Consider the following 27124-nt stretch of genomic DNA (forward strand, 5'->3'; position numbering starts at 1 on the left):
CTATATCTATCTGTTACTCAATCTATCTGTCTGGACAAAATACAAAAAATACATTATAATAAAAATATATGTCTGTAAGGAGGTCAAATGTTTCAAAATTTTCCTTTTATGTATTTTTTGAATGACGAGGAATTAGCATAATAGTAGACCAAAGTATTATGACTGCACCATAAGACAGAACAATACCATTTTACTATGGTATCATAACATAGTAAACCATGATACTGCACTCTGATGGCACTATAAGCTACCATCCCATTATATATTTTACAGAACCATAGTAACAAAGAAGTAAATACACTGGTAAACTATACAGACATTTCTAATGGGAAAAGAGAATTGAATGTTTTGGACGCCTGTCTGCAGGTTTGATACCCGTGTTGTTCGCAATGGCCGCCAGATGGCGCTGTCAGTCTGATATGACACGTTGACTGAAAAATGTCCGCTGTGCAGGGCTGAGAGATTGGCACAGGCAAACCAGATGATTCATCAGCAGTGACGCACAGCTGAAACATCTGTAAACCAGATGTTCATCTTAAAATCTTAAAAAATAATAATTAAATAAACAGTAAATGCAATTGTATGTTGTATTTTTTTTTCAACTTTGTATTTATACATTTCAGGTAAAACCACAAAGCCATACATCCTACCTGAGGAGGCCTTTTTATGATGGACTTGGTGCTGTTCTGTATTAGGAGTACACAGAAGGTTTGAGGCCTGCAGATTTTACCTGCAGAAATCTATTGACTGCATTGAAGAAGTACCCCTTGCCCAAACTGGAGTTTCTGGCATTAAAGTGGGCAGTGATTGACCTGCAATGCAGTTTGACCTATTCTACAATTCCATAAGGTCCTTTACAGTCTTCCTCAACTGTGGGTTATTACAAATATAAAACATTCAAATGTTTTGTATATCTGGAAATGTATGAGATTTGATACTCCCACATGCATATATAATAAGGTTCTTATTTGGATTTCTTAGTTGCAAAGGTATAGTTAAATGTCCAAACAGTGGGAATGGTCTTCTGTTCTCATTTAGCTTTTGTTTGTTTATTTGATTGTCTGTGCGTCAATAACCCCCTGCTCTCATCTTCCCATAAAGACTGGAACTTGGAAAGTCCCTTTTTACTATAAGAAAAAAAAAAGGCAGTTACTGTATACAAGGCACTCACATGTTCAACTATGCCCTAGTTAAACCGCTGCCAAATGAAAAGTGTTGTCTATCTGCTGTGGGAATCTGCTGATGCCAACAACCATGCATGAAAACAGACCACTTGTAGTACATAGTTGAAAAGAGTATTGCTACTCCACTCCAAACTTACAGTTAATGAGAATGATATCACCTTGGAGAAAGAAAATGTCAGAGAAAGTCTTTCCCTGGTACTTAAGTGTCTGCCTAACAGCCAGTTTGTAAATCTGACACTCCAATGCTCCAATAAAACAATTATCTATGAAACATTTCATAAACGTCAGGCTCGTTCTGTAATGGATGCAGCAGTCCTACCCTTCTACCACAGACCTAACAGCTCTTTTGTGTAGCACAATGGTGAGGCCGTGATTAGATTGAGATGTTTAAAACCCTTAAAACCATTTAACGAGATTCATTCCAGCTGGTATTTGACATGTTGTTCGTAAAGCTGAGAGAGAGGACATTAAACCTAGATAAAGATAATCTAAAATGGATACAAGGAGAGCAATATAGATATCAGCCTGACTCTCAATTTGTTTGAAATAATACTCCACTTTATCTAAAAGAGAGTGCATGGAAAAGGCTGTACCCCGAGAGAACCCAGCAAACAAGTTTACTGTTGGAAAGCTCGCGGATAATCTGTCTTTCAGAGCACGTCAACTCCAGGGACATCCTCTGTGGCCAAGAGCCTTGTTAGTTTGGGAAACCTTGGGGCCTATTTGGCTAATAATGAGAGAGACAAATAGACAGGATATGAAGTCTGAGTGAATAAGAATGTAAGTATATCAACAACATGTTTTCTCCATCTTTCTTTAATGTAGTCAGCAAAGAAACTCATTTCCAATAAACTATCGGAAATCTTTTTTTATAATTTGTTTTGCACATTTAGTAAATTGGTACTTAGACTAATGACATTCTTTCCCAGTAATAGAACGTACCACTAGACTGTTCTTTTCTCTGTTGCGTTTGTTGGGTTCTTTTACTTTTGATAAGAGAAGCTTCTGGAGTTCATGCATATTCAGAAAATGATCCTTGTCTTGATCTCCATTGTCTTATACATAGAAAACACTATAATTCTCTTTATATGGACACGTGGGTGGGGCTTAGTTGAGGGGAGTGTCCTGAAGCTAGCTCAAAAACTATATAAGTAGAGATTCACTCCTGTACAATTGATGTTGAGCTGCTGAAGTGAAGGGAAGGCCTGTAGCACGGTGCTGTGTGAAGTTGTTGTTTTTTTTTTGGTTTTGTTTGTTGGTAGTTTTTTCCCCCCATAGACAAAACAGCTTTTGTTTTCCTTGGAACTTTAATTTATTAATTCTTATCTGAGCTTTTCCAAAGAAAAATAACAAATGACACCGGGCACTGTTGATTCAAGTTAGAAAAAGGAAATGCGGCTTCCCACGGCTTGGCCGCTGTCCAGAGCCTCTCCCAAGAGTTGGCGCAGAGCTGTGCGAGTCTCCCCAGGGATGGTACCTGTTCCTCAAGGCTCTTTTCCACATGTTCTTTTGTGCTTTCACTGCTGACGTGATACAGTTGTACCTGTCCTGGCCCTCGGCATCTTATGTGGAATTCCCCCATGTCAAATGAACTTGTACTTTCAAATGATCTACATCTTGAAACTGAGTAGGTGTGAGATTTGTTTTAGTCATTGTGCAATGTCCTCTGGAGTGGAGAAGCTCCCTGACATTACCCTTTTTGGTATATATTTATGGTCACTAAGACGGATCTAACTCTGCCTTTCTTGTTACTGGGCTCTTGCTGTGTCCCATCTTAAGGTTTTCCTTACACCTTTGGCTGTGACTCTAGCCGCTGCTGAAAGCAGATTCACACAAACACTCATCTCGTGCTGACCGCTTGTTAAAAAGATATAAGAAACACAAGAGCTCAGCAGCTGCAATTCCAATCAGGGAAATTTGTTAAATATTCTTCAGTAACCTTGAGCTGTGTCTAAAAAGAAACTTCTTTGGACGTTTTGAGTAAGGGGGCTTTTAGCTGATACTGACTGGAATCTTATGTATTTCTCCATGGTTTTCCTGGTCCCTGTTGTTGTTGTTATTGTTCTGTTTTGCTATAAGGTTTCATTATTATATATTTTTTATTTTCATCTTCTTTCTACAGAATAAAGTTACAGGTAGTTTCCATATTGTTATGTATTTTTTTAAGGTACTGGCTTTGATGTTTTAATGAATTGTCCTGTTGCTCATTCTCTGTTGAATGTCAAAATGTCAGCTTGATTATTTTTCCATTGCATAGCTGGTTTTGTCAGCCTGAGAAAGTTATCTCGGACGTCAAAGATTTGAGAACAACAATGAGAATAAAGTGTCGCTGCAGATTGCGATAAACATTTACACTGCTTTTATATTCTGGTTTTGGTGCTCAGACAAAGAGATTCACACAATTCATGAGCTTCAGTTACATTTATAGGGCTATAACATGCAGGATCTCTATTTCATTAAGTATTGGATAGTCCCCTTTTTGTTTTATCTCCAGGTATTTTCCAGACCCAACTAATAATTCTAGGCTTGTTAGAAAATGGGTCAGCTAAGGGTTGCTTTTGAAGGACCATGGAATTTTCTGCCTTTTTTTTTGTGGTTTTTTCTTTATGCTGTGTGAGTAGTGGAAATTACAACTAAACCAAAAAAATAAGTTCAATTAATGTGTTTTTTGGCTACAATTTATTCTACTGACTAAGGTGATCAAAGCATCTGCGAAAACAAAGAATGTGGCCAACATGAGCATGTTCTGGTAGATGCCTAAGGCTGAACGGCAAAAATAGACTGCAATGCATTTCTGAAGATGTGTGACTGAAGAGCCAAAGTATGTGAACCTGAGAAGACATAGGAGTTTTCATGAGAAAAACGTGCGATTGAATGGTAGTAAACTAGAGATGTGGTTTCATCGTCATTGCTGTCAGCCCGCATGCGTGACTGATTCCCTAAAGCTTCACCAAATGAGTGGTTTGCAAATCCCTTTTAACTAAACTCTGCACAACACCTGGGGCAGACCGTGTCCCCTAACCCCACATATATACACCTGGTAACATGTTGTTCTTACAGGAGAGATGAGCTTGAATTCTCCCAACAGACTTTGAAAGTGTGTATCACTGTCTGTCTGTATGAATCACACATGCCTGAGTCTGAAAAACAACACACAATCCAACCCTGCACCTGCAAATCTTTGTTGCCTTCTTTCATACAAATACATATACATATACATACATATACAGTGAGGGAAAAAGTATTTGATCCCCTGCTGATTTTGTACGTTTGCCCACTGACAAAGACATGATCAGTCTATAATTTTAATGGTAGGTGTATTTTAACAGTGAGAGACAGAATAACAACAAAAAAATCCAGAAAAACGCATTTCAAAAAAGTTATAAATTGATTTGCATGTTAATGAGGGAAATAAGTATTTTAAGACTTTAAGACCCTTTAAGAGAGTGCTCCTAATCTCAGCTTGTTACCTGTATAAAAGACACCTGGGAGCCAGAAATCTTGCTGATTGATAGGGGATCAAATACTTATTTCCCTCATTAACATGCAAATCAATGTATAACTTTTTTGAAATGCGTTTTTCTGGATTTTTTTGTTGTTATTCTGTCTCTCACTGTTAAAATACACCTACCATTAAAATTATAGACTGATCATTTCTTTGTCAGTGGGCAAACGTACAAAATCAGCAGGGGATCAAATACTTTTTTCCCTCACTGTACAGACGGGTGACAAATTAAAGGAAAAACTAACATAAAGTGTCTCAGTGAGGTGTTGGGCACCATGAGCCGCCAGAACAGCTTCAATGCTCCTGGCACAGATTCTACGAGTCTCTGAACTCTACTGGAGGGATGAACACCATTCTTCCAAAAGATATTCCCTCATTTGGGGTTTTGATGATGGTAGTGGAGAGCGCTGTCTAACACATCAGTCCAAAATCTCCCATAGGTGTTCAATTGGGTTGAGATCTGGTGAGTGTGAAGGCTATAGCATTTGAGTCACCTCATCACACCATTCAGTGACCCTCGTGCCCTGTGGATGGGGCATTGTCATCCTGGAAGAGACCACTCCCATCAGGATAGAAATGTGTCACCATAGGATATAGGTGATCACTCAGAATAGCTTTATAAAGCTTTGCCAGTGACCCGTCCCTCTAAGGGGACAAGTGGACCCAAACCATGCCAGGAAAATGCCCCGCACACCATAACAGAGCCTCGGCACCCCTTTATTGTAGGGGTCCAGCAGTCAGGCCTGTACCGTTCTCTTGGTGTCCCAAACATGCACTCGCCCACTTGTCCAGAACACGAGCCAGTTGATGTCTGTGTGACTGAAGATCCTGCCATTGGTGCCCCAATAATGACCCCTCTTTCAAAGGCATTGAGATCCTTTCCTCTTGCCATCTTGATTCAAATCGAGGTCAACTGGGCCTGCTCAGCATTTTTATACATGCCACAGAGCATGATAGGATGTTAATTGTTTAATTGTATCATACAGTACACCTGTGTGGAGGCATCTGCATTAGTTATTTTCCTCCACTCATTTATTCAGGTTTTTCCTTTAATTTGTCACCCATTTGTACATAAATAGATCCATAATTCCTAGATGATTAATGATGATGATTTTGTTGTTCTCTGTGCGTACATTATAAAAAAAATAAAGCACAACACATTTTAGGTTATATGTCTGTGTATTTATACTTACTTGTCACTATTTTAAAACAAACTGTCCTGATTTAGAAAATTATAATTTTCCTGCTCAGGACAGTTTTTCTCAATGCCAGAAAAGCACTTTGCATCACTTCCACTCTTGTTCGCAGTGACTGAGTCAGTTCAAGAACCGAACTTCTGGAATTGTACTCTTGGGGTCAATGCAGTGGTTGGAATAATCAGAGTCAATGCTCAAGTATGTTGTGTTTGGCTGTAATGTGTTGCTCTCTCTCTCAAAAACAAAAACACTGGCAATTCTTCGCAAGGAATCACTTGGGAATGTGACCTTATCTATTCTGCATTGCTGTTTAGGAAGACAGCATTTAATTAAATTTGAACTCCAAACGAAAGCATCGGTTAATCTCCTTCATCAGCGGACAATGCAAGGGCTCTGTGGAGTTGAAGAACCCAGTCTGGATGCATAGATGGTAAATGTATTTATTTAACATGCCAGGCCTGGAAGGGGCCCGACATGGAAGCACTCTTCCTCAGCAGAGACTTATTGAACAGCAGAAGTGGACAGCCTTTTATACAATGCATGACATGTTGGTCTGTGGGCAGGGGCACAGACAGATTTCCCAAAGTGTTGTCTTGAGATCAGGTTTCTGAATCTTTGTGGTGGTCTTCCTGAGCAGTGGGGGTCATCATGGAAGCAGGTGTTTTCATGTTGTGGCATACAAACTGCCCAATCTCACATTTCTTTAACAATGCACAATGAGGTAGTCAATCACTATAATGTAGCATCTTCAGCCTTGAGAGAAGAACAGGAAACCACAAACAAACTGGTTTCTGTGGGCTATTGATCCGTTTGGCTGTTCCTCTTATCATAATGAACAGAAGTCAAAGTGGAGAGGAGAATGTCCAGAGCATATCCTCTGGACAATTGCCTGTTGCTAGCTTGACAAATCTACTTTTGCTCAGTATGCATATTATTGTTATTTCTAATATAAAACAAAATACAGTTTATATAAAACATTAATAACGGCTGTACAGGAGTCATTTCAGAAAGATGATACAGGAAACAGAGCAACAAGACGAGGATCCCATCTGATGCATGATAAATCACAAAATAGGGGCACTGATTTGCAAGAAGCCATGAAATTATTAATTGTATTAAGAATACACCAAACACCCAGTGACCAGCGTGCCTATTTCAGCTTCCCATGTCAGCTTGATTTGGCTCGGAGGCAAACTGGCGGTGTGACGCACACTATTCTATTTCCCAATCCTTCTTTCTAAGAAGAATAATGGTATGTGATCATTGAATCAACAATAATTGGTGAATCAGTGCTGGTTTGTACTGCAGTCAAATACCTGAGTAGTTTGCCGGAAGCCATACTTTAACCTCCTATAGTTTCATGTCGTTCAATACAGGACTTCAGTGAAGAACTAAGATTAAGAGGTGGTTTGCAAAGTCCTCTGTGTGTCTGAAATCCTTGTACATAGTTTCCTGTGTAATTGTTCTACACAAAGTATTTCATGTGGTTTAGTTACACCTGAAATCTCATACAATTTGACAATCCCCCAGAGAGTTTCAGATTATTGTATGGTTGTACTGATTTGTATTTTGATTTATGCCTTAGAACTGATATTCCTGTCCCCGCAGCAAAGTTCAAAACCTGTACTACAACCTGGAGAACTTTACACATTCATGCTGAGATGCCACCCCCCTACTGACAGAACTTGTTAAACACTAAAGCCCGGTTAATTACTGAACAGTAGTTTCTGTGGTTTTTAATTGCTGTGTGGTTGCAATCACAACCTTGGTGAGCAGGATCTCAGACCACAGAAAGATAAGAGAGCTTACAAATGAGAAGAGCTCACTGGTGAGGTGTCTTATTAGAAAAGCACAGTAACCATACTAAAATACTTGCAGACCATTTCAGCAAATCAGCAGATTGTGACAAATTACATTTTTGTTTTTTATCATACAGCAAACATTAAAGAAGATAGCCTTTACAATCAAATTGGGGAGAGTACAAGGCATGTTTGGTTTCTAATAGCTTCTGTAGAAAACATCTTATGATTGTCAGATTGTATGACTCTACAGTTATTAAACCTCATATAACAGTGGAACCTTATGCATGAGAAAAAAGGACAGAATACATAATATTGAATGAAATAAGTTTATTTAGAGATAAAAAAATAATAATGATTGAATAAAACAAACAAGTACAAACACATACAAAGTAAAGTACATATCTTAAAACAACAAACAAAACAATATATAAAAAAAAGCTTTGAAAAAACTTAATCAATTCATCAATTTAATACATTGTATTTGAGCTTAGCTGCTTTGCTACTGTCGTTGAAGACACTGAATTGAGCAGGGTATAGCATTCTGCCATATTGCTTTATAAGGTATTAAAGACTCAGAAGATAAAAAAAAAATGTAACTGCTATTCTTAAAGAAGAATAAAAAAACACATTCTTGTGAAACGTAAAGATTCATAACATTTTCTCTGTGGAGCCTTGATTAATGTGTCCTACCTTCCAAAATGCTATTTTAAAAGAAGAACAAGTTTTGTTTGGTTTTGTTTTGACTTTCTCCATTAGTAATAGTCATAGGCAGTGTGTTAAACTGTATTTTATGAGAGACTTTACACATCTGACACCTGATCTTTTGCTTATTTTAGTCCTTCACAGTGTGAATTCACATCAATTATCAATATTTGTGTTTGCTAACTAAAATAAAGGACAGCTGAAGAAACAATGTTGATACTAAAATATGTTTACTGCTTAAGTCATAAAACACGAAAACCATGCATTTTTGTATGTATATGAAATTAATACAGTGCTGATTAATATTTATAAATGTTTAAAAAAGAAAATTCAGTGGTTCAATTAAACTTCAGTTAATTAAATTCATGCCTTACTTTTCCCCTTTCCTGAACTAATTGTAAATGCATTGCTTCTGAAAATAATAAAATCCTTTCACTCAACACGTATTCAATTATCACATATATGGTCAAAGGAGAATTTTAAAAGCTTATCATAACTTCTGTATGGTACTCCATGCTATTACATGGAGTGTGCCTTAAATTCCTACTTCTCGATGGGAAATTCACCTAATTACTTCATTCTGGCCTGTTCGCACATCCTGTTTATTACTAGATGCACATTTGTCCATTGCTGGCATAGTTTTAAAGTGTTTGGAAATTGTACTACTCATGCTGTAAATGTGTGAAATAATGAATAGATAGAAAAGTAGGAATAATTCACAATGAATCTGATTTGTGCTTTGCAGGCTAATATACAGTCATAAAACATTAAACCCGGTCCCAACCCCCCACCCCCCTCAGTTAACTTGGTCCTGGAAACAACAACTATCAGTTGAGACTGACTGCAATAAAATGCATCACCACTTGATGATTATTATTGTTTTAAAAAAATGAATCCCACTCTCCCTTCTGGAATATTGAATGCCGAACAGTAAACTGGAAAATCACAAGTTTTACGTCCTCTACTTTCCATAACAGCATTGACAACTTTTGTTCAATATATATAGTGCATTTGTTTTTGTAATATCACATTTTAATGGTCATTTGTTCCCCTCCCAAATCCAGTGACCTTCTGTGAGTTTATGAAGGTCTCTCTTCAAGCTTTCTACTTTCCCCGCCTCAGGCTATGGCACCTTTTAGTCTGTGAAGAAAACAAACAAACACATATTGGACATTGTATATCATACATTTTGCACAATTTATGTTCGCAGAAAGACCTGTTTACATTATAGGAAAAACAAATGTTTATGCATAATAGACACGACACCAGCCCACCCCATTTTTTTTGTTTGTTTGTTATTATTGTAATTATTATTGGTTCGTTTTTAAGGAACGGCGAGCAACCGCAGGTTATGAGGGATATTGGCAGTAACTGATCTTTGATTAGGAAATCCCACATCAAGAGAAAACCCTGGCATATCTTTCAGTCTTGCTTTACACACTTGAATGACTGTCTATTTTGTGGTGCTTACTTTTGTTGTTGAAAGTAAGAAGGAAGAGGTTTTGAAAATAAAGCCAGTTTGTGGTCACAGTGCCAGGCAGTGCAATCTCTTGCTGTATGTAAGTATATGAATTGAAGAGAAGGATACATGATTAAACCATAACACTGTACAATAATGGGCACCAGTTCTTAATGAATTAGTTTATTAATTCCACAGGAAAGCACATACTGGGTTATGTTGGGAATAACACATGAACGCCTCATGCACGTTCACTGAGATCTGATGTTGATCACATGCCTAAGCCCTAACCCCAAACCTTGTCTGTTACCCTACCCCTACCCCGACCCGAACATTGTTATACATGTGATTAATAGCAGAACTCAGGTGAAGAGCATGAGGTATGCATGTGTTATTCTGATGTAACCCAATATGTTGAAAGAGAATGTTAGATTTCCAATTTGTAGAAATGTACCCAAAACCTGCCCTTAAAGCAAGACCTGAATCTGACAGTACGTTGCATTCATTGAGTGAAGTAATTGTGGGTTACAACGTTACCTTGAAGTTCTTGGTCCTGCACATGGCCCATCTCGAGTCTAACTTGATCTTCAGATCCTTCACCCAGGCTAGTCCAGTTGGGGCACACAGTCTCTGTTCACCCTTGGTAATGAAGCTGAATAATACAAATCAGTCTACATTAAAACTCAGTTATTTTTGTTAACTGGCTTCCCAGGTGCTGTTTTAGGTTTTAAAACATGCAAAACAGAAGTACTTACATGATTGCACTAATCTTACAGCGGTCACCAACTTTTTGACTCATGTAGGTTTTCACCACGTGGAAGGGGATGGGTTTGTCACTGACCCTCAGGCAACAGTCTTTTGCCATGTTGATGTCTCCTTGAGCAGCTGGGGGGGAGATGACTTCAGTCAGTTGGCTTATAATAGGTAAGAAACGGATACATCCCAGCCCAGACTCCACACCACATCAATTCTGAATGAATACACCAGCTCTTCGATTTCCAACCTGCAGCCGTGAGACAATGCATCGTGGATCTGCTGCTATTACATGTGCCCGCAGAGCAAGGAGTTCCCCTTCACCAAATAGAAATATGTGCCAGCAGATTCCCAGACAACATAGACATCGATTCAATCTTAACATTTCGCTCACATTGTTATTCCGAAAAAACGCATCAAATCAATGATGCACAAAGATATGAAGACTGCAAATGGAGGACTAACCCTCTCCAGGTCTTGTACCACTTCCCCCGTCCCCCAGAGGTAATTTAATTTTTCTTTCTATTTATTTACTATTTACTTGAGTGTTAATTGACAAAACCCAATGACCATTATTTGTCTGAACAATGTACGAACATCTTATCTGTTGTACAAATTGCAGAGGCTCTTCAACTTTAACTTCTTGAATAACTGCTATCAAATCATAAAAGTCCCCCTGGTGGCAAGAAAACATACTGGTACAAGTTGTACCTGAAATCTTAATCTGGAAAAACTCTTTCAGGTTGAAGCCATTGTTTGACTTTTCTTGCTTTCAATTTGAATACTTTAATACTTTCACTCCGACACACACACACACACACACAATGACTTTTCAGCTGCATGACAGTGTTTGGTTGTTAAATTAAAAAACTTCTCAGGCAGGAACTCTCTCTCTATATATAAAAGTATCTACTTATCTATCTTGAAACATATTCAGTAAAAGCTGGGGACCTACCTCTGAAGCAGCAGAAGATGAGGAATGTGGAGATGCAGACAGATGTGATGCTGGAAGCCATGGTGGTATCAGCTGTTATCTTCTTGACAAGGATGGAGAGAGAAAGCTCTTGCTGCTGGACTCTTTACAATCTCCAAGCCTTGCTGAAGCTCCAGTGCACTGCTGTCTGCTGAGAGACGGCATCTTCCCTTTATGCCCAGATGTGGTTTCATTATGATACATGTAGGAAGTCCAGCCCTCCTCCCCTCCACCCCTCCTTTTTTTCCCTGAATGTTTTTTTTTTTTTTTCAGCATTCATGGTTATGTTCTGATGATATGACAAATATTTCAATTCTGTATTTGATACACTCAACCTTACAACATAATTCAGTGACCCTTCCCTCTAAGGGGACAAGTGGACCCAAACCATGCCAGGAAAATGCCCCCCAAAGCATAACAGAGCCTCTGGACCCCCTCACTGTAGGGGTCAAGCAGTCAGGCCTGTACCGTTCTCTTGGTGTCCCACACGTGCACTTGCCCACTTGTCCAGAACACGAGCCAGTTGAGCGTCTCTGTGACTGAAGCTCCTGCCGTTTGTGCCCCAATAATGACTCCCTCTTTCAAAGTCACTGAGATACTTTCCTCTTGTCATCTTGATCCAAATTCAAGGCCAACTGGGCCTGCTCAGCATTTTTATACATGCCACATAGCATGATAGGATGTTAAATGCTTAATTGTATCATGCAGTACACCTGTTTGGAGGCATCTGCATTCGTTATGTTCCTCCACTCATTTATTCAGGTTTTTCCTTTTATTTGTTACCCGTCTGTTCATAAATAGGTGCATAATTCTTAGGCATTTGATGATGATGATTTTGTTGTTCTCTGTGCCTACATAAAAAATAAAGCATAACACATTTTAGGTTATACACTCATCAGCCATAACATTATGACCACCTGCATAATATTGTGTAGGTCCCCCTTTTTGCCACCAAAACAGCCCTGACCCGTCGTGGCATGGACTCCACTAGACCTCTGAAGGTGTGCTGTGGTATTTGTCACCAAGATGTTAGCAGCAGATCCTTTAAGTCCTGTAAATTGCGAGGTGGGGCCTCCATGGATCGGACTTGTTTGTCCAGCACATCCCACAGATGCTCGATTGGATTGAGATCTGGGGAATTTGCAGGCCAAGTCAACACCTTGAACTCGTGATTCATCAGACCAGGCCACCTTCCTCCATTGCTCCGTGGTCCAGTTCTGATGCTCACGTGCCCATTGTAGGCGCTTTCGGCAGTGGACAGCGGTCAGCATGGGCACCCTGACTGGTCTGCGGCTACGCAGCCCCATACACAACAAACTGCGATGCACTGTATGTTCTGACCTCTTTCTATCAGAACCAGCATTCACTTTTTCAGCAATTTGAGCTACAGTAGCTCGTCTGTTGGATCGGACCACACGGGCCAGCCTTCGTTCCCCACGTGCATCAGTGAGCCTTGGCTGCCCATGACCCTGTCGCCGGTTCACTGCTTTTCCTTCCTTGGACCACTTTTGATAGGTACTGACCACTGCAGACCGGGAACACCCCACAAGAGCTGCAGTTTTGGAGATGCTCTGACCCAGTCGTCTAGCCATCACAATTTGGCCCTTGTCAGAGTCGCTCAGATCCTTACGCTTGCCCATTTTTCCTGCTTCTAATACATCAACTTTGAGGACAAAATGTTCACTTGCTGCTTAACATATCCCACCCACTGACAGGTGCCATGATAACGATATTATCAGTGTTATTCACTTCACCTGTCAGTGGTCATAATGTTATGGCTGATCGGTGTATGTCTGTGAATTTATACTTACTTGTCACTGTTGTAAAACAAACTGTCCTCAGTTAGAAAATTATAATTATAATCAATGCCAGAAAAGCACTTTGCGTCACTTCCACTCTTGTTCACAGTGACTGAGTGAGTTCAAGAACCAAACTTCTGGAATTGCACTCTTGGGGTCAATGCAGTAGTTGGAATAATCAGAGTCGATGCTCAAGTATGTTTTATTGGATGTAATGTGTTGCTCTCTCTTTCAAAAACAAATTTTGTTTTGTTACATCAACTATTGGAAGTACAAAAACACTGGCAATTCTTTACAAGGAATCACTTGGGAATGTGACCTTATCTTTTCTGCATTGCTGTTTTGGAACACAGCATTTAATTAAATTTGAACTCCAAACGAAAGCATTGGGTAATCTCCTTCATCAGCAGACAATGCAAGGGTTCTGTGGAGTCATTTCAGAAAGATGATACAGGAAACAGAGCAACAAGACGAGGATCCCATCTGATGCATGATAAATCACAAAATAGGGGCACTGATTTGCAAGAAGCTATAAACACATCAGATTGTGTTTTTCACCATGAAATTATTAATTGTATTAAGAATACACCAAACACCCAGTGACCAGCGTGCCTATTTCAGCTTCCCATGTCAGCTTGATTTGGCTCGGAGGCAAACTGGCGGTGTGACGCACACTATTCTATTTCCCAATCCTTCTTTCTAAGAAGAATAATGGTATGTGATCATTGAATCAACAATAATTGGTGAATCAGTGCTGGTTTGTACTGCAGTCAAATACCTGAGTAGTTTGCCGGAAGCCATACTTTAACCTCCTATAGTTTCATGTCGTTCAATACAGGACTTCAGTGAAGAACTAAGATTAAGAGGTGGTTTGCAAAGTCCTCTGTGTGTCTGAAATCCTTGTACATAGTTTCCTGTGTAATTGTTCTACACAAAGTATTTCATGTGGTTTAGTTACACCTGAAATCTCATACAATTTGACAATCCCCCAGAGAGTTTCAGATTATTGTATGGTTGTACTGATTTGTATTTTGATTTATGCCTTAGAACTGATATTCCTGTCCCCGCAGCGAAGTTCAAAACTTGTACTACAACCTGGAGAACTTTACACATTCATGCTGAGATGCCACCCCCCTACTGACAGAACTTGTTAAACACTAAAGCCCGGTTAATTACTGAACAGTAGTTTTTGTGGTTTTTAATTGCTGTGTGATTGCAATCACAACCTTGGTGAGCTTTCTCACTTTTACACTTTTGGAATAAACTACAATAATACATGTTTTCTTATACTTTCCCAACTGCTTCACTTTATTCACAAATTTATATATATATATATATATATATATACACATACACTCACCTAAAGGATTATTAGGAACTCCATACTAATACTGTGTTTGACCCCCTTTCGCCTTCAGAACTGCCTTAATTCTACGTGGCATTGATTCAACAAGGTGCTGAAAGCATTCTTTAGAAATGTTGGCCCATATTGATAGGATAGCATCTTGCAGTTGATGGAGATTTGTGGGATGCACATCCAGGGCACGAAGCTCCCATTCCACCACATCCCAAAGATGCTCTATTGGGTTGAGATCTGGTGACTGTGGGGGCCAGTTTAGTACAGTGAACTCATTGTCATGTTCAAGAAACCAATTAGAAATGATTCAACCTTTGTGACATGGTGCATTATCCTGCTGGAAGTAGCCATCAGAGGATGGGTACATGGTGGTCATAAAGGGATGGACATGGTCAGAAACAAGCTCAGGTAGGCCGTGGCATTTAAACCATGCCCAATTGGCACTAAGGGGCCTAAAGTGTGCCAAGAAAACATCCCCCACACCATTACACCACCACCACCAGCCTGCACAGTGGTAACAAGGCATGATGGATCCATGTTCTCATTCTGTTTACGCCAAATTCTGACTCTACCATCTGAATGTCTCAACAGAAATCGAGACTCATCAGACCAGGCAACATTTTTCCAGTCTTCAACTGTCCAATTTTGGTGAGCTTGTGCAAATTGTAGCCTCTTTTTCCTATTTGTAGTGGAGATGAGTGGTACCCGGTGGGGTCTTCTGCTGTTGTAGCCCATCCACCTCAAGGTTGTACGTGTTGTGGCTTCACAAATGCTTTGCTGCATACCTCGGTTGTAACGAGTGGTTATTTCAGTCAAAGTTGCGCTTCTATCAGCTTGAATCAGTCGGCCCATTCTCCTCTGACCTCGAGCATCAACAAGGCATTTTCGCCCACAGGACTGCCGCATACTGGATGTTTTTCCCTTTTCACACCATTCTTTGTAAACCCTAGAAATGGTTGTGTGTGAAAATCCCAGTAACTGACCAGATTGTGAAATACTCAGACCGGCCCGTCTGGCACCAACAACCATGCCACGCTCAAAATTGCTTAAATCACCCTTCTTTCCCATTCAGACATTCAGTTTGGAGTTCAGGAGATTATCTTGAACAGGACCACACCCCTAAATGCATTGAAGCAACTGACATGTGATTGGTTGGTTAGATAATTGCATTAATGAGAAATTGAACAGGTGTTCCTAATAATCCTTTAGGTGAGTGTATATATATATATATATATATATATATATATATATATATATATATATATAATATCATATGGCAAACATTAAAGAAGATAGCCTTTACAATGAAATTGGGAATAGTACAAGGCATGTTTGGTTTCTAATGGCTTCTGTAGAAAACATCTCTTATGATTGTCAGATTGAATGAATCTACAGTTATTAAACATTCCGATGATTGACGATGATAATGATAATAAACACTATTTACCATATCTTTCAGACCCTATGTTGTTACCATATTAACAACATCCGCAACTCCAAAGTAATGCACAACAGGACAGTTTCATGCTTCATCAAAAGGGCAGAAATTAGGTTTAGTCTAATGTCATAGCGACACATTGTGAATTGCCTTTATTCCCCGAGAATGACAATATAACAGATGAACCTTATGCATGAGAAAAAAGGACAGAATACATAATATTGTATGAAATACCTTTATTTAGAGATAAAAAATTTTAGAGATAAACAAACAAGTACAAACACATACAAAGTAAAGTACATATCTTAAAACAACAAACAAAACAATATATAAAATATAGCTTTGAAAAAACATCATCAATTCATCAATTGTATTGGAGCTTAGCTGCTTTGCTGCTGTTGCTGAAGACACTGAATTGAGCAGGGTATAGCATTCTGCCATATTGCTTTATAAGGTATTAAAGACTCAGAAGATAAAACATGTAACTGCTATTCTTAAAGAAGAATAAAAAAAACACATTCTTGTTATGAATCTTTACGTTTCACATTTTCTCTGTGGAGCCTTGATTAATGTGTCCTACCTTCCAAAATGCTATTTTAAAAGAAAAACAAGTTTTGTTTGGTTTTGTTTTGACTTTCTCCATTAGTAATAGTCATAGGCAGTGTGTTAAACTGTATTTTATGAGAGACTTTACACATCTGACACCTGATCTTTTGCTTATTTTAGTCCTTCACAGTGTGAATTCACATCAATTATCAATATTTGTGTTTGCTAACTAAAATAAAGGAAGGTTGAAGAAACAAAGTTGATATTAAAATATTTTTACTGCTTAAGTAATAAAACATGAAAACAATGCATTTTTGTTCAGTTAATTAAATTGTCAAGTTTTCATGCCTTACTTTTCCCCTTTCCTGAACTAATTGTAAATGTATTGCTTCTGAAAATAATAAAATCCTTTCACTCAACACGTATTCAATTATCACATATATGGTCAAAGGAGAATTTTAAAAGCTTATCATAACTTCTGTATGGTACTCCATGCTATTACATGGAGTGTGCCTTAAATTCCTACTTCTCGATGGGAAATTCACCTAATTACTTCATTCTGGCCTGTTCGCACATCCTGTTTATTACTAGATGCACATTTGTCCATTGCTGGCATAGTTTTAAAGTGTTTGGAAATTGTACTACTCATGCTGTAAATGTGTGAAATAATGAATAGATAGAAAAGTAGGAATAATTCACAATGAATCTGATTTGTGCTTTGCAGGCTAATATACAGTCATAAAACATTAAACCCGGTCCCAACCCCCCACCCCCCTCAGTTAACTTGGTCCTGGAAACAACAACTATCAGTTGAGACTGACTGCAATAAAATGCATCACCACTTGATGATTATTATTGTTTTAAAAAAATGAATCCCACTCTCCCTTCTGGAATATTGAATGCCGAACAGTAAACTGGAAAATCACAAGTTTTACGTCCTCTACTTTCCATAACAGCATTGACAACTTTTGTTCAATATATATAGTGCATTTGTTTTTGTAATATCACATTTTAATGGTCATTTGTTCCCCTCCCAAATCCAGTGACCTTCTGTGAGTTTATGAAGGTCTCTCTTCAAGCTTTCTACTTTCCCCGCCTCAGGCTATGGCACCTTTTAGGCTGTGAAGAAAACAAACAAACACATATTGGACATTGTATATCATACATTTTGCACAATTTATGTTCGCAGAAAGACCTGTTTACATTATAGGAAAAACAAATGTTTATGCATAATAGACACGACACCAGCCCACCCCATTTTTTTTGTTTGTTTGTTATTATTGTAATTATTATTGGTTCGTTTTTAAGGAACGGCGAGCAACCGCAGGTTATGAGGGATATTGGCAGTAACTGATCTTTGATTAGGAAATCCCACATCAAGAGAAAACCCTGGCATATCTTTCAGTCTTGCTTTACACACTTGAATGACTGTCTATTTTGTGGTGCCTACTTTTGTTGTTGAAAGTAAGAAGGAAGAGGTTTTGAAAATAAAGCCAGTTTGTGGTCACAGTGCCAGGCAGTGCAATCTCTTGCTGTATGTAAGTATATGAATTGAAGAGAAGGATACATGATTAAACCATAACACTGTACAATAATGGGCACCAGTTCTTAATGAATTAGTTTATTAATTCCACAGGAAAGCACATACTGGGTTATGTTGGGAATAACACATGAACGCCTCATGCACGTTCACTGAGATCTGATGTTGATCACATGCCTAAGCCCTAACCCCAAACCTTGTCTGTTACCCTACCCCTACCCCGACCCGAACATTGTTATACATGTGATTAATAGCAGAACTCAGGTGAAGAGCATGAGGTATGCATGTGTTATTCTGATGTAACCCAATATGTTGAAAGAGAATGTTAGATTTCCAATTTGTAGAAATGTACCCAAAACCTGCCCTTAAAGCAAGACCTGAATCTGACAGTACGTTGCATTCATTGAGTGAAGTAATTGTGGGTTACAACGTTACCTTGAAGTTCTTGGTCCTGCACATGGCCCATCTCGAGTCCACCTTGATCTTCAGATCCTTCACCCAGGCTAGTCCAGTTGGGGCACACAGTCTCAGTTCACCCTTGGTAATGAAGCTGAATAATACAAATCAGTCTACATTAAAACTCAGTTCTTTTTGTTAACTGGCTTCCCAGGTGCTGTTTTAGGTTTTAAAACATGCAAAACAGAAGTACTTACATGATTGCACTAATGTCACAGCCGTCACCAACTTTTTGACTCATGTAGGTTCTCACCACGTGGAGGGGGATGGGCTTGTCACTGACCCTCAGGCAACAGTCTTTTGCCATGTTGATGTCTCCTTGAGCAGCTGGGGGGGAGATGACTTCAGTCAGTTGGCTTATAATAGGTAAGAAACGGATACATCCCAGACTCCACACCACATCAATTCTGAATGAATACACCAGCTCTTCGATTTCCAACCTGCAGCCGTGAGACAATGCATCGTGGATCTGCTGCTATTACATGTGCCCGCAGAGCAAGGAGTTCCCCTTCACCAAATAGAAATATGTGCCAGCAGATTCCCAGACAACATAGACATCGATTCAATCTTAACATTTCGCTCACATTGTTATTCCGAAAAAATGCATCAAATCAATGATGCACAAAGATATGAAGACTGCAAATGGAGGACTAACCCTCTCCAGGTCTTGTACCACTTCCCCCGTCCCCCAGAGGTAATTTAATTTTTCTTTCTCTATTTACTAGAATAGTTACTCTCTCTCCTCCTCTTCAATGTTTATTGACAAAACCCAATGACCATTTGTTTGAACAATGTACGAACATCTTATCTCTTGTACAAACTTCAGAGGCTCTTCAACTTCTTGAATAACTGCTATCAAATCATAAAAGTCCCCCTGGTGGCAAGAAAACATACTGGTACAAGTTGTACCTGAAATCTTAATCTGGAAAAACTCTTTCAGGTTGAAGCCATTGTTTGACTTTTCTTGCTTTCAATTTGAATACTTTAATACTTTCACTCCGACACACACACACACACACACAATGACTTTTCAGCTGCATGACAGTGTTTGGTTGTTAAATTAAAAAACTTCTCAGGCAGGAACTCTCTCTCTATATATAAAAGTATCTACTTATCTATCTTGAAACATATTCAGTAAAAGCTACCTCTGAAGCAGCAGAAGATGAGGAATGTGGAGATGCAGACAGATGTGATGCTGGAAGCCATGGTGGTATCAGCTGTTATCTTCTTGACAAGGATGGAGAGAGAAAGCTCTTGCTGCTGGACTCTTTACAATCTCCAAGCCTTGCTGAAGCTCCAGTGCACTGCTGTCTGCTGAGAGATGGCATCTTCCCTTTATGCCCAGATGTGGTTTCATTATGATACATGTAGGAAGTCCAGCCCTCCTCCCCTCCTCCCCTCCACCCCTCCTTTTTTTCCCTGAATGTTTTTTTTTTTCAGCATTCATGGTTATGTTCTGATGATATGACAAATATTTCAATTCTGTATTTGATGCACTTTAGGTTTTAAAAAATAAATAAGATTACTTAACCTTACAACATAACTCATATGACTACATAATAATAATAATAATAATAATAATAATAATAATAATAATAATAATAATAATAATAATACACTATGTCTAGATATACAACTTTTACATGTCTGAACGAGTGCAATTCATAAAAAAAGCTATCCTAGAAGTCCTGTCTTCTATAGACTGGGTGAAGAATTCTAAAAAAGGAATCAAAAGACAAACAAAATAAAAAAATAAAAATAAAATAAATCCTAAAAGAAAAAATAAAGTGTTATAGAAACAAACAAGAAAACCCTGTATTTAAATAGTATGGAGACCAAAGGTGAATTGAAATATCTGAGTGACATTGCTAACACCTGCAGTTGTAAGAATAGCTTCTCCGGCTGAATGGATAAAACGATTTATTCAACATATTACTACTGAACTATTATGACTGCTGTACAATACATGTGATCATTTAAAGAAGACTAACTAGAAAAGGATCACACTATGAAATGCAGGTAAGCCATTCATAATGTTGTGTATAAAGTAAATAAGCAAAAAGAAAAAAAGGAGGGCAGAAAACTAAGATTTAATTTATTTTTAAATCATGATAGTACTCTAAAACATGCATTTTAAAACGTGATATTACAGCTGTATAATCAAGGCAATACCAATCTCTCTCTCATTTGGGGTTATTTCATAGTTAGCTAGTGTAGATGGTATGTCTTGAGAATTTTGTTATTCTTTAGATATGTTGTGAAATATTGACAAGGCTTTTTTTGTTATGATACAGTTAGTGTAAATTAATGAATGCGTATGGAGACTCAGGGATGGAACTTTACGCTGAAGGAAGCAAGAAGTTATTGAACCTGGATTCTTTGGAGTCAGTTTGGTCATGCTGTTGTGTTGTTAGACAAGAGACTCATTATTTTGATATTTTGATCAACTAATTACATCCCGTAGTGGTGTAAATGCACAACATTTAGAGATATTGTCACAGGTGGGACACGGCACTGGCTCCCCTCTTTATCGACTACGCCACCCCTTTTATTATACTGAGGAAAGGGGACCTCCACACCACCCAATCCCCCACAGCAGGCAAGGATCCTGGGATTCTCAACACAAACAACAGATTAAAAACATTTAATACTCATTTCTACAATCTATTCATATCATAGGCCAGTACACTTGTTAGAACACAAAGGGTTGCATTGCAAGCCATTTATACAGATGAATCCCACATGAACATTTTACTGACTGGTCATATAATTCATAATGGGAGGCGAGTCATCTTTTACTGGTACCCACTCTTGAATACAACTCATCTGAGGTTTATCCTGAGAGCAGGGCCTTCAAGAATCCCCCAATGTGTCAAACATATTTCCAGTAATCCCAAAACACAAGGAACTGCATCCAATCCAACAGCGCTCCTGTAATGTCCTTTAGTCCTGCAGCTGGGCAATAGGGGAGGGGACCCCATGCAACCTCAACCTGATGGGCACAACAGGCAACCTGGGGGTGCTTGACCCCACCACACCCATTCCTGGGCTCCCTTTTGGCGGTCAGGGTGACTGTGTCCATCGTGCCCAGCTCTTCCACCTACCATGCCCCAGGTGTAGAGCCGAACCTCTTGCCACCTGCCTCGTCGGTGCCTCCTTCCCTGCAGCCATCTTGTTACCTCGCTCTCTTCCCCTTCAGTGCCCACTGCCTGCTTCAGATGTGGTGTCTCCTCTTACAGGCCTTTCATTCAGAAAATCAAACCCTTTTTTAAATCCCACAGTCAAATTCACAATCAAGTTCAGGTGCATCCATTTAGCCCCTCAGCAATACTCCCTCCAACTGCAGATCTCCTCCAGTGTGGAATTCAATTTACCAACACGTGTAACCAATCTGAATCAACAATTCATTTATTTCAGTATTCAATTAACCCCCTGTGATACTACCAAGAGAAATGAACTTAAATAGATAGATGTCATTATCATCTATATCCATGACGATTTGAAAACATGCCACCAGCAAACCATAGACAGACAAAGATCCACCACCTGTGAGACACAAAGACAATTTATCTTCACTGCTGACAAGTGCATCAAAACATATGGTGACCTTGTGGTGAACCAGTGAGTTCTCAAAGCCTGCGGTTTACTAGAATTTCAGTATAAGTTTCCCACTGCTCACATTACTCTTACAAAGCTGCTTACAATGAAACTATAAAGCCATCGAGCACAAAAAGTGAAACTCATGTACAGCAGCACACAAGTAGTTATGTAGGAGCCAGCTATTCGCTGGAAAACTGCGCACACTCTTGTTTCTCCAGGGACAATGCAGGATGTCAGCGTCCAGGAATGAGGATTTCACACTGCATGGATTATAGTAATTGTTTTGGCACACTGCACGTGTCCAGATTAGGGGTATTGTTTTTGTGAAGTTATACTTGCATAGTTTTGAGAGGCTTGTGAGAATGCAGCTTTTAATTTATGCTAAATTGTTCCAGGGCTGGGCAATGTCTTATTTGCATTTGAGATTAAGTCTGTGCAGGAACGAGACATTTTTAAATGCAGCAACTACTGTTTAAGAACCAGAATTTGATCTAATGTTCCAGGATATATGTGGTTTACCTCCCCATTGGTCCAGTACCAATCCGGCAGAAAGGGGATTTCTAACAGCGTTTACAATGTTACTCTGTTCTTGCAGAGCCTGACTGAAGGCAAATAACCTCTAAAGAATGACCTCCCATTGTGCAAGGAATAGTTAAACGCTTTTACAACATAAGGCTGGGCTTTAGCTCATGTGTGAGGAAGGGGCTTTCCGTGTTTTTTTGCAAAAGATTTACGAAAAGTGTCTTTCAGGAGAAATGCTGCCAAGGACACTTCTTCATTTTCTGAAGGGGGGCTTTCTTTTCCATTTTTGGTATAAGGCTGTTTCCTTGTTTTTAAGATGTACTCAAGACTGTTAAGAAGGAAATGTATCTTTCCCTGTCCACCTAAATTAAACTGCAGACGTTAGCAAGAAAACAACCACTAAACACTATACTGTTATTATCTTGACATTTCTTTATTCTATCACTTTTGGAAATGTTTTATATAGGGCTATATTTTTACATTGTTTCTGCATATTTTAAATGCTGTCCTGCCAGTTATAAATCAGTTACAGTGTTTGATGCTGGCTTTTTGTTTGATAAAGCATTCTTCATTTCAATCATCTACCATCGTTAAAATAAAACGTGTTTTTTGTGATTTGTGGATTGGAAAAAATATTGATGTGGTTCATCAACTTCAAATCATTTTAAGTTGATGAGTTGAGTGACCCTTAAGAAAAGATACCTTAAGTGCTTTAATATTTGCACTGTGTTCTTTAAACTAACTTATTTATAACTGGGGGTAGTTACAATCCTCATTTGATGGGTGACAATAACAAAGAACATAAAATGCAGCTAACAAAGATGCTAGAGCCAGTAAGCACAGAACAAGACCTACAGGTTCTTGTTCTATCCAGATTGTTAACTACTTAATTGAACCAATTGTGGGTCTTAATTAGGCAAAATGTCCCTGTGTTCAAGGTATCCAATGATTGGCGATTTAGAGAAACCTGGAAAATCTGCAGAATTGCGGCTCTCCAGGAACAGGGTTGGCCTCTCCTGCACTACATATATATTTTCCATAGAGATTAATCATCTTCAAATGTGGGTTGGTGCAAAACTGTTTTAAAAGAAGGATTTATTAAATTTTTATTTCTCATTATATTCATTTTGAAAGGTCCATTGTGGAAATAAAAGCCAATTGTACAAGGACACTGAAGTGATCTCCAAGAACATAATTCCAGGGATTTGTATTGTTAATGCGTTTTTGCAATAAGCCACAGCATAGTAGACCTGGGTGAACTGATATGGACTACTTGAATGTACAAACATGTCAATACAGAATAAGATGTTTTTCCCCTTATTTCACTGCCAAATCCTTTATTGCACAATCGTATCAGAATGTATTTATTTATTTGTTAGTGATTGCATAACTCTACAAAATCAGGAATCGTGTAGATGCATTTCCAGTTATCAGAAAACCACATTCTCACAGTCTTGCATTTGTCATCGCTAAACTGTAGACCATGTTTCTGAGGTGAGATAAATGTGTAATGGGTTTGCTATTCTGAAGAAAAATTTCAGAATGTTCTACAAATGTAAATTAAGCTTTTAATATATATATATATATATATATATATATATATATATATATATATATATATATATATATACATTTTTTAAGGTATAACAGATATTTCCAGGCACAAAAAGCAAAAAACACAAAAGCTGCATGTCCCAATACCATCAATGAATACTAATAATTTGTTCATTTTACTTTTTTACAGATCTTTTAAAAGTTAAATATTTCTAAATAACAGTGACCATACCACATTTTCACCATGCAGCAAACTAGAAATTACATTTACAAAAAAAAAAAAACATGTATATACAGTGAGGGTATTTGTATTTGATCCCCTGCTGATTTTGTATGTTTGCCCACTGACAAAGAAATGATCAGTCTATAATTTTAATGGTAGGTGTATTTTAACAGTGAGAGACAGAATAACAACAAAAAAATCCAGAAAATCGCATTTCAAAAAAGTTATAAAATGATTTGCATGTTAATGAGGGAAATAAGTATTTGATCCCCTATCAATCAGCAAGATTTCTGGCTCCCAGGTGTCTTTTATACAGGTAACGAGGTGAGATTAGGAACACTCTCTTAAAGGGAGTGCTCCTAATCTCAGCTCGTTACCTGTATAAAAGACACCTGTCCACAGAAGCAATCAATCAATCAGATTCCAAACTCTCCACCATGGCCAAGACCAAAGAGCTGTCCAAGGATGTCAGGGACAAGATTGTAGACCTACACAAGGCTGGAATGGGCTACAAGACCATCGCCAAGCAGCTTGGTGAGAAGGTGACAACAGTTGGTGCGAGTATTCGCAAATGGAAGAAACACAAAATAACTGTCAGTCTCCCTCGGTCTGGGGCTCCATGCAAGATTTCACCTCGTGGAGTTTCAGTGATCATGAGAACGGTGCGGAATCAGCCCAGAACTACACGGGTGGATCTTGTTAATGATCTCAAGGCAGCTGGGACCATAGTCACCAAGAAAACAATTGGTAACTACACCGTGAAGGACTGAAATCCTGCAGCGCCCGCAAGATCCCCCTGCTCAAGAAAGCACATGTACAGGCCCGTCTGAAGTTTGCCAATGAACATCTGAATGATTCAGAGGAGAACTGAGTGAAAGTGTTGTGGTCAGATGAGAACAAATTCGAGCTCTTCGGCATCAACTCAACTCGCCGTGTTTGGAGGAGGAGGAATGACCCCAAGAACACCATCCCCACCGTCAAACATGGAGGTGGAAACATTACGCTTTGGGGGTGTTTTTCTGCTAAGGGGACAGGACAACTGCACCGCATCAAAGGGACGATGGACGGGGCCATGTTCCCTCAAATCTTGGGTGACAACCTCCTTCACTCAGCCAGGGCATTGAAAATGGGTCGTAGATGGGTATTCCAGCATGACAATGACCCAAAACACACAGCCAAGGCAACAAAGGAGTGGCAAAAAGACGCACATTGAGGTCCTGGAGTGGCCTAGCCAGTCTCCAGACCTTAATCCCATAGAAAATCTGTGGAGGGAGTTGAAGGTTCGAGTTGCCCAACATCAGCCTCGAAACCTTAATGACTTGGAGAGGATCTGCAAAGAGGAGTGGGACAAAATCCCTCCTGAGATGTGTGCAAACCTGGTGGCCAACTACAAGAAACGTCTGACCTCTGTGATTGCCAACAAGGGTTTTGCCGCCAAGGACTAAGTCGAAGGGGTCAAATACTTATTTCCCTCATTAACATGCAAATCAATTTATAACTTTTTTGAAATGCGTTTTTCTGGATTTTTTTGTTGTTATTCTGTCTCTCACTGTTAAAATACACCTACCATTAAAATTATAGACTGATCATTTCTTTGTCAGTGGGCAAACGTACAAAATCAGCAGGGGATCAAATACTTTTTTGCCTCACTGTATATAGTTACATGTTGCAAAAGTAACAATCTAATTTAAAGAGCTGATTATAGATTGATCTTTTTTCTACTGCAGCAAGAGATTAGAAAGGGAAAGTATTAATGACATTTAGAGGTGAAGTGAAAGTTAATTCTAAATTTAATCACAATGCCAGAACTAGGTCTGTAGCAATAGATATATATGAGAGAAGAAAATCACTTAATAATTGACAGAATATGTTGTACATCATGCAGCTCGTAGTGAATATGAATACAGTGGTGAATATGAATGCAATTCAGGGAAAATGATCTAAAAAACATGATTATTAATCACAATAACTTTTGAAAAGGGCTGGTCTTAAATAAAACTGTGTTAAAATGCCCCCCTCTAAAAAATATATTAATTTTAAATAATAAAGTAATACAGACATTTAAAATTATAATTACATTGTTTGGAGGAATTAATGAGGAGTTTGAGGCCATATTTTACAGTTTATAATGTTATTTTTTGGTTTTGGGTTTCCCCTTTTCCATTGACAGGCCTTCACAGAGTACAATTGCTCCAGGTGGTTGTAAAGTAGACGGGGGTAGTGTGATGCATGGACACGTGTGGCATGCCTTTAATGTCACTGAGAACCTGTAGTCATGGTCATTATCTCATCCACCGAGAAAGAATAACAACATTGCAAATGGGTTAGGGCATTAACACGTGATTGACAGAGTTAGAGCAGAAACTGGTCATGCTATTAGTGCAAAAATAAAACATTGAATACTACACGTTTATTTTGACATAAGCTTGCCTTAAAATACAAAGAGGCTGGGAACCAGTATTGCAGTTTTATGGACAGTAGTGGTGCATCCCAACTGGTGTATCAGTCACGAAAC

The 27124-nt window shown here is 38.7% G+C and overlaps 2 protein-coding genes across 2 annotated transcripts; both read right to left on the minus strand.

Moving 5' to 3' along the window:
- Positions 1-7999: 7999 nt before the first annotated feature.
- Positions 8000-11748, minus strand: LOC136754659 (C-C motif chemokine 19). Its single transcript, XM_066710687.1, has 4 exons — positions 11557-11748; positions 10604-10733; positions 10386-10500; positions 8000-9529 (listed from the first exon to the last, which is right to left on the minus strand). Exons 1-4 carry the CDS (start codon positions 11615-11617, stop codon positions 9494-9496), a joined length of 342 nt encoding a protein of 113 aa, XP_066566784.1. The 5' UTR covers positions 11618-11748; the 3' UTR covers positions 8000-9493.
- Positions 11749-16389: 4641 nt separating this feature from the next.
- Positions 16390-20034, minus strand: LOC136754660 (C-C motif chemokine 19). The gene is made up of 4 exons (XM_066710688.1): positions 19856-20034; positions 18908-19037; positions 18690-18804; positions 16390-17833 (listed from the first exon to the last, which is right to left on the minus strand). The coding sequence occupies exons 1-4, from the start codon at positions 19914-19916 to the stop codon at positions 17798-17800; spliced, it is 342 nt and encodes a 113-aa protein (XP_066566785.1). The 5' UTR covers positions 19917-20034; the 3' UTR covers positions 16390-17797.
- Between the last annotated feature and the right edge of the window lie 7090 nt (positions 20035-27124).

The sequence above is a fragment of the Amia ocellicauda genome, chromosome 8 (genome assembly GCF_036373705.1).
Source record: "Amia ocellicauda isolate fAmiCal2 chromosome 8, fAmiCal2.hap1, whole genome shotgun sequence".
Taxonomy (NCBI): Eukaryota; Metazoa; Chordata; class Actinopteri; order Amiiformes; family Amiidae; genus Amia; species Amia ocellicauda.

What these genes read in the sequence shown, in the direction of transcription:
- LOC136754659 (XM_066710687.1), bottom strand. Translation starts at nt 11,617, where the DNA reads ATGGCTTCCAGCATCACATCTGTCTGCATCTCCACATTCCTCATCTTC. An exon ending in TGTAAGATTAGTGCAATCAT is followed by an intron (nt 10,501 to 10,603) that starts GTAAGTACTTCT and finishes TGTATTATTCAG; the next exon opens with CTTCATTACCAAGGGTGAAC. An exon ending in GCAGGACCAAGAACTTCAAG is followed by an intron (nt 9,530 to 10,385) that starts GTAACGTTGTAA and finishes TTTTCTTCACAG; the next exon opens with ACTAAAAGGTGCCATAGCCT.
- LOC136754660 (XM_066710688.1), bottom strand. Translation starts at nt 19,916, where the DNA reads ATGGCTTCCAGCATCACATCTGTCTGCATCTCCACATTCCTCATCTTC. An exon ending in TGTGACATTAGTGCAATCAT is followed by an intron (nt 18,805 to 18,907) that starts GTAAGTACTTCT and finishes TGTATTATTCAG; the next exon opens with CTTCATTACCAAGGGTGAAC. An exon ending in GCAGGACCAAGAACTTCAAG is followed by an intron (nt 17,834 to 18,689) that starts GTAACGTTGTAA and finishes TTTTCTTCACAG; the next exon opens with CCTAAAAGGTGCCATAGCCT.